We start from the raw sequence: 12276 nt of genomic DNA, 5'->3' as shown, positions 1-12276 counted from the left end.
GGTTGAACCTTGGTCCTTGTGCACTGTAATGTGTGCACTCAACCAGGTGCACCATCACCTGGCTCATAGTACTATGCACAAGGTCTAGTACAAGAACTCAGATCTGAGCCCCCTTTCCCCACTTACAGGGGGGAAGCTTCACAAACAGTGAAGCAGGCCTGCAGGTGTCTCTCTCCCTCTTTGTCTCCCACTCCCCTCTTAATTTCTCTCTGTCCTAGCAAATAAAATGAGAGGGGAGGGAAAACATTGCCACTAGGAGCAGTCAATTAATAGTGTTGGCACTGAGCCTCAGCAATAACCCTGGAGGCACAAAAAAAAAAAAAAAGAAAGAATGTAAGAAAGAATGGGGGGAAGATAAAAAGGAAGAAAGAAGGGAAAGAGAAAGAGAAAGAGGTGTTAGCATCCCAGGTGTGTTCATCCTAGATAGGGCTGGTGGAAGGGAGGGACAAGTCCAAGCCTGCCAGGAAATTCTGCTGATGAGAGGGAGAGGGAGAGGAAGGGGGAGGGAGAGAGGGAGGGGGAGGGGAGGAGAGGGGGAAGGGTAGGGGGAGGAAGAGAGGGAGGAGGAGAGGGAGAAGGAGGAGGGGAAGGGGAGGGTGGTGGGGAGGAGGAGGGGGGACAGAGAAAGAGATGGGGGAGAGATAAAAAGATAGGTTATCAGGAGTCGGGTGGTAGCGCAGCGGGTTAAGCACATGTGGTGCAAAGCACAAGGACCAGCTTAAGGATCCTGGTTTGAGCCCCCGGCTCCCCACCTGCAGGGTAGTCGCTTCACAATTGGTGAAGCAGGTCTGCAGGTGTCTCTCTTTCTCTCCCCTTCTCTGTTTTCTCCTCCTCACTCCATTTCTCTCTCTCCTATCCAACAACGACGACATCAATAATAACAACAAGGGCAAAACAACAAGGGCAACAAAAGGGAATAAATAAATAAATACTTTTTTAAAAAAAAGGATAGGTTATGGGCAGAGCCAGTGTGGCAATTCCCTCGGGACGTGCTGAACTCCACCTAACAGCTTACAGATCTGACTAACTATCATGATCATGATCATGGCAGAGAACTCTGTAAACAAGACTCAAAACCGCAACACCCTGCCCTGCCCTCCCTCCCAGAGGAGCTTCTAGCTTCCTAGCATAATCCACATGCAATCAGACACTCTCACAGGACAGCAGATGAAAGGAGCACTGAAAGACTGAGATGGCACAGGCCCAGGGGCTGCAGCAGTGTCCTCTGTCACGAATGCCCAAGCACATCGCTCTGGCTGAGGTCACAGCTGCTTTGGGCTGTTCCTGCAGGCTCACTTTCTCCCTTTGTAATAGACACTCATGCATACAGGATGTGTCCATTTGCTCTGCTGGATGCTACTGAGACACTATGGGAGACGCAAGGAATATGCAAAACTCAAGTCCTTGGTTCCCTATACTCCACAGATGGAAATGACAGCCCTGCTAGTGCCCCAGTGAGAGCTGAGGTCCTTCCCCTTCAGCCCATTCCCCTCTGACACCAGGCACTGCATCAGTGGCAAACTCTCCTGCCAGGCTGTCAAGAAGACAGATACTGATCAACAGGTGGTCTGAAGAAAATACAAACAGCAGCAGCAACATCTCACATCCTCCAAAAAACAACAGGCAAGGCATTCTGGGGCTCGAGAAGCATATTCACAACTGGAATCTTCCTGAGTCTTACACAGCTCTCTGAGACACTGTATAAGTGAGGAAACTTGAGACACAAAGGAACTTGAAAAGGATCGCTCAGTCAAGAAGAGTCAGGGCTGGGACCTTAATGTTAACTGCCCTGCTTTTTCAGTGAATTCTCTTTTTCCTCCCTGCCTCCACCCCAAATGTGGATTCAATAGACCACTCAAAACTAGCATTCAAACAAGTAGGGCCCTACTTCCCTACTAGAAGCTGAGATGTTTTGTATAACATTTACAAAAAAAATATTTACATAATGTATGCACTGGGGGGTCGGTAAGTAACGAAGCAGGTTAAGCACACGTGGAGCAAAGCGCAAGGACCAGCGTAAAGATCCCGGTTCGAGCCTGAGACTCCCCACCTGCAGGGGAGTCACTTCACAGGCAGTGAAGCAGGTCTGCAGGTGTCTGTCTTTCTCTCCCGCTCTTTGTCTCCCCCTCCTCTCTCCATTTCTCTCTGTCCTATCCAACAACAAACGATGTCAACAATAACAATAATAACCACAACAAGGCTACAACAACAAGGACAATAAAAGGGCAGGGAAATGGTCTCCAGGAACAGTGGATTCCTGGTGCAGGCACTGAGCAATAACCCTGGAGGCCAAAAAAAAACAAATGTATGCACTGAGTGAAGACGGCTAGTCCAGCCTAGTGGAGACCAGACAGTGGCATTTCTTCGGGAAGACTGCATCCCTCCCAAGTCTACTAAAGGTCACTAAGGAGGAAATAAGCCCAAGGACAAAGGAAACCAATGGGTATAATTAACTTAGACTTTGAAAACCAAGGAAAAGATTCATACTCAGTGTTGTTTATGGAGGAAACACATACACACCAAGTTACCATGAGAGCACTAAGGTTGGAGAACTGGTTTAAAGAGGGTGTAGGTTGCCTGGGAACACACCTGCTTTGCTGTATATGTGACCTGGGTTCAAGTCCGGCTCCCACTATACTGAGGGGAGTCTCAGTGCTATGATATCTGTCTCTTGTCTCTCTTATCTGGAAGAAGTCAACCTGAAGTAGTGAAACCCTGACTATGACAAAAGAGAAAAAATTAAAATAGAGAGAAAAAGTTATAGATGAAGCTGAACACTAACAGTATCCGTGGGAGGAGAATTCCTGCAAGTTCTTCAGAATCATAGGTCCTAAGAAGCTTAAAAGTCACCTAGATCTGAAGTTTTACCTAGTTTCTTTTTTCCTTACAGCCAATGACCCCAGTGAAATCTAACACAGAGTCACCATGGAGAAAACAGACCAGAATCTAGTGTTCAGCTGGGGATGCGGCTAAGTGCTAAGAACACAGGCTTTGCAGTTATAGAGCCTTGGGTTTGATCCCTGACACAAGAAACAAAGACCTATGACTGCAATATTGGGAGAAAAAAAAAAAACCTGTTCTATCACCTCCACCCTGCTGTGTGTGGGGGGGGGTGTAGGGCGCTCCACCCAGTACCCCAGGAGTACTATAGAGTGGTACATGCCCTGCTCTTGTCCAGTGTGGACATTTCCTTCACTGCCCGGCTTCTACAGGCCTCTTCCCCTGCAGGGACAAGACAGTCCTCCTGTAGCACTCCCGTGCAGCCTCAGCACTGTGTCTGCCACTTCAGTGACACAATCCTAGGAGTTTTAGAGGACCGTGTTTGGGCTACTGTGGGTCCCTGCTTCTCCAGCCTGCACCTTCCAGCCATTGTTCATAGAGAGGTCACATCGTCACATGGCATCACTTTAGGTCCTCTTCCTCAGGGCATGCTCTCCATTCCTCTCCTCAGCATAGAGTGTGACCCTCAGCATAGTGCAACCACTGAAATAGTTGCCACTCCTCCAATTGTAAATAGACCGGGCTCTCTACTAGGCTCTGTTCCCTTAATAATAGGTTTTAAGTGTCGATTACAGCAAGTACTTGCTGGGTTCTATATTAGCACTGTTATTAATTATTCATTGAAATGATGGAATCCATATTCCACGAGCACGAGAACGTGGCCTCCTTTGTCCACTGCCAGGTACCCAGTCCCCAGAACAGTGTCTTACTGAGGGGGTAGAGTATGATGATGATGGTGACTAATATCGATTGCATCTCTACTATGTACCAGGCAGTATGTGTGCTTTGGTCTCATGAAGAACAACATCTGTTAAGTCTCTTTGCCTCCACCTCTTTGCCCAAACCATTTCTGTCTCTGTATCTTTCTCACACACATACACACATTGAGTTCAGCATCTCTGTTCCTCTCCCTCTCTCTCTCTCTCTCTCTGACACACACACACACACACACACACACACACACCAAGGCCTCCAGGAGTGAAATGCCCTACCCTAAGGCCTTGCTTGACCCTGCACAGCCTCCCCTAGCAGATGGTAGCCCATGAGGAAAAACTTCACAGAGTTATGTGAGTAGACAGAAAAGAGGTAAAGGAGCACTGGGTTATGCAGCTACAGAGTTAATAGCTGCAGAGAAGTTGTGGAGCACAGTGAAGTACTATTTATAGCCTCTAGAGTTCCCAGTTCACAGGAGAGAGACAGGAATCACTGAAGAGCTTTTCCCAGAGATGACAGCCCTTGCCTGTAGCAGCGCTTCGCCCCTCCCCCTAGCAGGTGATTCTCAGGAGCCTCTGGAACAAGTGAGGTAGCTCAGTTCAGTCCTGGTTCACAACCACTGTGCAGATGCTCTTGGAAGCATGTAGAGTTCTGATCCACAGGGTAGCTGGAGCTGAGAGGACTCTCCTGTAGTGGACATGGAAGTCCTCTATACTCCAGCACATACCAAGTGCACCATCTCAGTCCTCACCAACAACCCTGTGAAGTGGGTCACATTCTTCCCATTTGACAGATGAGGAAACTGAGGCTTTGAAAAATCAAGTTTTTGCCAAGCCTACATGGCTGGGCGTGAGCAGAGCTGGGTTTGGGCCAGTGCTCCTGACCTAGTCCAGTAGGCACAGGGATAACTCCCTATAGACCAGAGAAGCAGAGAACCCTCAGACTGCAGAGACCATCAAGGAGGACCCTGAACAAATCTGTGAAATCACAGACCTTGATGCAGTTCCTGAGGGCTCAAATGGGCACACTAGAACAGGCAGGAGGGAGGCCTGACAGGATGCTTCTCACTGTCTGGTGTCATCAGAGTCACTTTTCTCAATAATCAAAGAGGGAAAACTAGGCCAAAGAGATGTGAAGTGATTTGTCCAAAGTGATTTGTTCAGCAGGTGAATATTGGAGTCAGATTTTAAACCAGCATACCCTCTTCCCTCCCACTGAAGTTTAAAGGACAGTGTAGGACAAGGGATAGGGAGTATGACTTCTCAATGGCAACAGAAATGCAGCGATATCCTTTCATAAGCATCAACCTGCCTTAAGGGTGGCAGCTTTAAGGCCCTTCAGTCCTTCCCAAAGCAACCCCGAAGGGTCCCTGCCAGTCTGCAGGGCCTGCATGGCTCTCTCACAGCCCCTCCATGGCCCCTCTCACGTCCCCTCAGGTGTGCAAAGGTGTCCCTTCCTCCTATCAGCTCCCCTGGGTTGGATGGAACTACCACCATGGGGCAGAAAAGAAGCTGGACAGGGTGGAATTGCTGGAAACTCAGAATTCCTCAGTGGATAGGCTGCTTCCCAAGTCAGAGAAAAGGATGTGGAAGTGCAGAGCTGCAGTTAACAGCAGAACCCCTGCAAGCAAGAACCCTCAGTGGGAAGCAAGTCTGCCTTGGTTCCACTAAGGCCACCCCACATGTGCCAATGCCTCACTCCTACGCTTCTCACGATTGCCATGAGACACCAGGAGAGAGAACCTAATGACTCTGTCTCAGTTTCTTCATTTGTGAAACTGGGGTATTTTTCACCTCCATCCTCTGCCCTGGCCCTACCTGGAGTTACAAACTCTGCTCAAGTACAAAGACGAATTCTTAAATGACTGCAGCTGGCAGATGGATAATAGCAGGCCACCTGACACCTCCCAGTGCCCAGGCCCTGCCCTGCAGCCATTATGTGCTGGCATGGGGGCCAAGGTGCTCAGCTCAAATTGCCAACAGGTCAGCACCTATGTGGCTTAGAACAAGGCAAAATGGTTTCTAATGTAGCAGCAGGGGCTGAGGTGAAGCCGAAAAGAAAAGTGTTGCTGCTGGGGCACCTAGCACACGACCCAGCAAGTACTATCGTTCCCAAGTCCTAACTGTGTGTGGCTACAATGGGGCATCAGTCTCCACTGAGGCGCAGTTCACAAGACAGCTAAAGGCCAGGAGGATTTGTCACCTCTGAGAACTTTGTGCACGTGGGCTGCTGCCTCAGCCAGGCTCACGCACCTGTTACAGCCAACTCCTGGTCCCCCCTCCAACCCCCGTCCCCTCTCCTCACCTTACCTGTCATGGCTTAGACACCCAAGAGACAGGGTCCTCACTCTGGTCTAGCAAAGGCATCAAGCTGCCAATTCCAGAAGGGGCACAACTGGGGAGAGTGCGGGTGTAGGGGTCAGAGAGCAAGGGAGCCACTCAGATCAGCCCCTGCTGCATTCGACCAGCAAATCAGTCCCACTCTTCAGGGTGATGAGGCCCAGCCTCTGGTCTCCCTCCTGGATCACCTGAGAACATTCCCCACCCTCTCCCATGGGCCCTCCACGCCTCGCCCCATGTCACTGGCAAGCTAGCTGCCACCTGCCTGGACCCCAGAGGGCCTGTTTGTCCCATCCCTTAGCAACAGCAGCATCCTCAGCTCCAGGATTTCCCTGAGAGACCTTGGGGAGCAGGGCCTTCGTTTGCCTTTGGGGGCGGGGGGGTATTTGGAATTAGAAGAGAAGCCCCTTTCTGCTACCCCTGCTCTTATCCCTACTTCTCCACTGCAAATATCCCAGCTCTGCTGCTACTGACTTCTTTCCAGAAGAAGAAAGTTAAGAGTCAGCATTGCAAAAAGGAGAGAAATTGGGCCCCTGGGGGAGGCTGGTTGGCACTGCAAGCAGACAAAGGAGTCGGCCAGCTTTCTCTTCCTTTGGCCTGAGCTGCTGCCTCTTCTTTACCTCATTATTAGCCTGGTGAAGCTCTTGCTTGTTCCACTATGTAATCATTAACTTTTATCTGCTTTACCATATCCAAAAGAGAGTGAACAAAGAGACCTTCATGTTCAGAGAGCTTGAGGGCCATGCCCAAGACCACACAGCAAGTCAGAAGACAAAGGAAAATGGTTCTTTGTGGGTTCTTGCAGCACACTTAACCCTCACTCCCATTTCAAGAATAAGAGCCATCTTGTATCTGAGGTGGAATGGAGTCAGGGCCCTGAGATGTTACTTTGTGACTTGGAGCTGGGTTTTTCTAGGATCTAAGACAGCAGGGGCCAAACATAATAAAGGTAAATAAAAGAAGATGAGCCAGCAGGCAGCTCACCCAGCTGCTCACCCTGCTGTGTGACGCTCCAGGCTCAAACCTTGGTAGCACACGGGAGCAACATGGATGGTGAAAGAGTGCTGTGTTTTCTCTCTCCTCTCTGTGCCTGTCTCCACCACCCCTTTCTATCTACCTACCTCTCAGAGAGAGAGGATAGAAAGCCATGCTGGAGAGGGTGCTCAGCTGACTCTGCATGAGACCTTTGTTGGGTTCAATCCTTGGTGCCGTCGAGCATTAAGCCAGCACCCTCCCTCTGCTCCATCCTCCATTGCTGACTCTATGGTCTATTTATATAATCATTGTTTTGCCTGAAAGATCCCCACCTTTGATCTATCTTCTTTCTACCTCGAGACCCGCCCTGCCTGCAGGGTATTAATTAATCCCACCAGTTAAAACCTTTGCAGCAGTTGCTATGGAAGCTTTCTACCTTAGCCCACTCTTTCCTTGTCTCCATCCCCTTTCCTAGCCATTTCCTTTTCTGACTTGCCACTTCCGGTTCTAATAGATAAAAGCATTGTCTCTGATCAATAAAGACATTGCGTTCCTGCTCCGCCACAAGTTCCTGGTCTCTCTCCCGCGTCGCTGAGTAAGCAACAGCCCAGGTTGGCTCTGGTCAAGTTCTCTCCAACCCAGAGAGCACCTCCCTGGGAAGAAACACCCTCACGCTAGCACAGCAGGTGCCACTTAAAAAACTAAAATAGGGGGCTGGGCAGTGACACAGCAGGTTAAGCACAAAAGGCACGAAGCACAAGGACCAGCATAAGGATCATGGTTCGAGCCCCCAGATCTCCACCTGCAGGGGGGTTGCTTCACAGGTGGTAAAGCAGGTCTGCCAATGTCTACCTTTCTCTCCCCGTTTTCCTCTCCTCTCTCAATTTCTATCTGTTCTATCCAACAACAATAAACAACTAGAGCAACAAAAGGGAAAAAATAACCTCTAGGAGCGGTGAATTCGTAATGCAGGCACCGAATCCCAGCAATAACACTGAAGAAAAAAAAAAAACTAATAAAAGAATAAAGGATACGGAATTAGGGGAGAAGGAAGGATAAATAGCCAGAAAAAGAGGTGTGCAAAGCACTGCAGTTGAGCCCTTCCAGATACATCCTAGGAGGATATGGGACTTGCAGTCTTGGCAAAGCCAGGAACATAGCTTCCTTCAACCCCAGGGAGAGCTGCAGAGCTGCTGGGGGTGTGGTGAGCAAGCCAGTTAATTATTTGCAAACAAACTTCACTGCAAGGGAATGGAAACTCAAAAGGACATAACCCCAACTAAGGAGAGTTCTTGGAATGAAATGTGAAAAAAATGAAAACAACAATCCACTGAGCCCAAAAGCCTGGTCCCAACACCTGCATTAGTCCTCTACTTGTTAAGACCATCATGGACGATTAATATGTATTAGTCTTGGTATTCTCTTCTGTAAAAGTCAGACTAATTTCTCAGGGGTGTACGGAGAATTAAATGAAATAACATTTACAAAAGACAATGTTAGCAAGTTACATCCAAATGCAATAGACAATCGTTCTGCCTTCATATTTGGGGTATGGATTGATGTCGTTCTACTACTAGTAACCACCTGAGAAGAAGGGAAAAGAGAATCTGAGTGGACAGGTGCTCTTCTACCATCTAACATCAATCTCCCAACACCCCACCACCTGCTCACCACCCCAGGGCCTTCCTGGGCTCTGCAGGCCCAGCACTCCTGCCCTTCCTTTGTATTCCAAGCAGTAGGAGCTTCCTTCCCAGATGAACCTGAGGTCATGCACCTGTGGGGCTGGGCCAATGAGTCAGAATCTGCGGTAACCTGAATCAACAGAGCAGATGGGCTGACCCAGCCAACGGCCTCAACCTAGAAGGAAAAGGCTAATGAGTTCAGTCAGTGTGGGCTGGACCTGGACAGTGGTGGTTGCAACCAGGCACTGAGCTCAAGTTGAGGATAAACAGCAAAGACTCCAACAACGCAGAAGGTAACACAAAGGATCTTAGGTAGGTAGACTCTCACCCCCTTCCTTCAATCAACTCCAGGGCAAAACAGTGTCTTGGCTAGGCCACTTTTTTTGTTTTTTACATGAAAACAAGGGCAGTCCCTGAGATCCTTTCAGCTTTGCACCGTGAGAATGCAGCAGGGACCCACCACAGTGAGGGGGGCTGAATCTTCTCTGGTGCCTCCCATTCTCTCCTTTTCCCAGCTCAGGACTGACTCTGCTAAGTGAGGGTGCAACTACCGTGTGTCTCCATATCTCTGCTGTTTAGAAAAGTCATTGACTTGTGGTCCGGGAGGTGGCACAGTGGATAAAGCATTGGACTCTCAAGCATGAGGTCTTGAGTTCAATCCCCGGCAGCACATGTACCAGGGTGATGCCTGGTTCTTTCTCTCTCCTACTATGTTTCTCATTAATAAATAAAATATTTAAAAGAAAGAAAGAAAAGTCATTGACTTTGGGCCTAAGAGATTAAGCACCAAAATTACATGTCTAAGGCCCGAGAAGTCCTGGGTTCAACCACCAGAAGTCAGAGCTGAAGATTGCTCTGCTCTCTCGACACACCTCTCCCCCCACCCCCAATACATCTTAAAAGAAAAAGAAAACCTAGGCCAGGTGGTGGTGCACCTGATTTGAGTACACATGTTACCATGTCCAAGGTCCCTCGTTCATGCCTCTGATCCCCATCTGTAGGGGGGAAGCTTCATAAGCTGTGAAACAGTGCTGCAGGTGTGTCTCTCTCTCCATCTCCTCTCACCCTCTCAACATCTCTGTCTCTGTTCAAAAAATAAATAAATAAATAATATATTTTTATAAAGAGAAAAGAAAGCCATTGACTTTGATTGTCCCTAATTGACCCTCATAGGCATAAAATGCACCTACCGCCTTCCCACTATGCTCAATGATCATGACCTTCAGCAACTTTTCTTCAGAGTTTAGCACCCATCACCTCTGATCTCTCTGTAGCAGAGAGCCTCCAAGAAAGGCTCCATAAGTGGTCATGAAATGGAAGAAGCACTGGAAGAACAGTAATTAGACTTCTTAAACCCTTGGCACAGCCAGGCAACAGATGTGTTCTTTTACTCTAAATCACTGGTATATGGCTCTAAGTGATCCCAATTCAAGATTATCTTTCACTGCTGGCCCACGCAGGACCCCCTGTAACACACTGGCTAGCTAGAGAGTTAAAGTGCATTGAGGCTCCATAAACTCACTACCCAAAACAATAACTAAACTGTAATCATAAGATTCCCCTGCTGAGGTAAGTGGGCAAGTCTCTCTGAATTATTAGCTCAGTAAGTCCTGACGGTGCATCGCTGATGAAACAGGGACTGTGCCGCAAGCCCCCTGCTGGAGTAACCTTCACCGGGCCCCGTGTTCATCACGTCCCTGCTTTTTTATTTAAAAATATATATATATTAAAAATCTGTGTCCAACATAATCTCTAGGGACCTTTTTCCTCTTTAGTATGAAATCACTAACTCATGTATATTACTTTGTCACATCATGTTCATTTCCTTGGGCTGCAGCATATTCATTCCACTGGGCGATTATACCACCATCAGCTTCTTTAAGAGTAGGCTGAGACTGACCACTGAAACCAAGATATTTCCCTAATTCCTTCATTCTGCCAGGGACTGTTGAAGATTCTAGGGACTGTCACAGTCCCTCTAGTCTTATCTACTAGTGGTTTTTTTTTTCTTTTGCCTCCAGAATTATTGCTGGGGCTTGGTGCTGGCACTATGGATCCACAGCTCTTGGAGGCCATTTTTTCCATTTTTTTTTTTATAGGACAGGACAATGACAAATTGAGAGAGGAAGAGAAGATAGAGAAGGGGAGAGAGAAGCAGCCCCTCCCCACTGCAGCTGGGAAGACAGGGACTTGGACCAGAATCATTGAGAGGGTCCTTGCGCTTCATACTATATGCGTTTAACCCGGTGTGCCACTGCCTGGCCCCCTTATCTAGTAGTTTTAACTTACTTTTGCTCCTTTTCTTTTGTTCTCAAGAAAGTATAGGAGATTATCTTTCTGCATAGTCATAATTCAGTGAATTGTTAGTCACTGAAAATATATCCACCAAAGGTGTATACAAATAAATTTAGCTCTAAACAAGGAATCCAAGATCCCAAAAAGTGCAGACTATAGGCCTCTTTTCTTCTCTCTGCTGTCTCAGCTTTTAGAATACTGCAGAGCCATCAAAGGCATACAGTCAATATTTGTTGAATTAATAATAAACAAAAGAGACTTGCCCTACCTACTTAACTAATGCAGGCATGTATATGTAGGTAGACTCAGAGAGAAAAAATGAAGTGGCAGGGGGAGAGCCATAAATAGATGTACATGATGCCCCCACAACCTGCTCATCTCTAGTCTACAGCTCAGCAAATACTTGCAAGCAGGCAGGAGCACGTGTGGTTTTGAAGGAAGGAGATATAGACTTAGCAAGGTAAGAGGTTTACCAAAGACCCACGAGCAAGCAGTCTACTGTCAAGGTCTATTGCCTGTATTTTCCAAGTACATGTTCAATCTTCCACCACCAACCTCTTGCCCCCTCCCTCTGGCCTTCACCTTGCTAAGTCTCCATCTACTTCCTTCCACACCACACGTGCTCCTGCCTGCTTGGCTCCTGCCTATGAGTCCAGGCTCAGCCCAGAGGCCCTAAGCACCTCACCCCTTCCCCACATCTCCCATGTTTTATATCCATCCAATCACTGACCCCATGACCCACTTTTCTCTCTGAGTAGCACCCAGCATTCTCTGATCTTTCTGGTTTATCTGTCCATGCCAGTCCTCCACCTGCTTCTCTGCCTTCCTTTCCCTCCCCACACCTCATCTGTCTTGTTTGGGTCCTTCTCCCATCCTGCTGTAATTACTTCTTGTTTGCCTATGAACCCACAACTCCTAGAGGAGTGTCTGGTACAATGACGACATTCAATAAATATTTTCCTAATACTTCATTACCTTTAGTTACTTATACTCGTCATCAGTCCACTAGTTTCAATCCAAAGCATTTGTACCAATTTATAGTCCCATCAATGTGTGGAAATTCCAGTTGCTTTGTATCTTCAACATTCAGTATTGTCAGAATTCTAGTGTCTCTGTAGCTCTTTGTGGTCTGACTCTGCATATGCCTCCTGAGTAATGATAATAAGCATCTTTTGGATTATCAGCTACTGGGATATCCCCTTTTGTGAACTGTCTACTGATGTTTTTGCGAAACTACAACATTTTTAATGGCTGAAAATATATTTGGCTGA

The 12276-nt window shown here is 47.8% G+C and overlaps 2 protein-coding genes across 2 annotated transcripts in view; one reads left to right on the top strand and one right to left on the bottom strand.

The window, feature by feature from the left end:
* SMIM35 (small integral membrane protein 35) overlaps window positions 1-6030 on the bottom strand; it is a 49862-nt gene extending 43832 nt beyond the window's left edge. Inside the window, exon 1 of the mRNA XM_060179873.1 lies at window positions 6024-6030. Coding sequence (XP_060035856.1) covers window positions 6024-6030 — 7 coding nt within the window. The remainder of the gene's footprint in view (window positions 1-6023) is intronic.
* The window catches only part of LOC132534977 (transmembrane protease serine 4-like), a 30364-nt gene that overhangs the window by 4205 nt on the left and 13883 nt on the right, over window positions 1-12276 (top strand). The window lies entirely within an intron of this gene.

The sequence above is a fragment of the Erinaceus europaeus genome, chromosome 20 (genome assembly GCF_950295315.1).
Source record: "Erinaceus europaeus chromosome 20, mEriEur2.1, whole genome shotgun sequence".
Taxonomy (NCBI): Eukaryota; Metazoa; Chordata; class Mammalia; order Eulipotyphla; family Erinaceidae; genus Erinaceus; species Erinaceus europaeus.
Note: the sequence above shows the minus strand (reverse complement) of the source record. Positions and strands in the feature narration are given on the sequence as shown.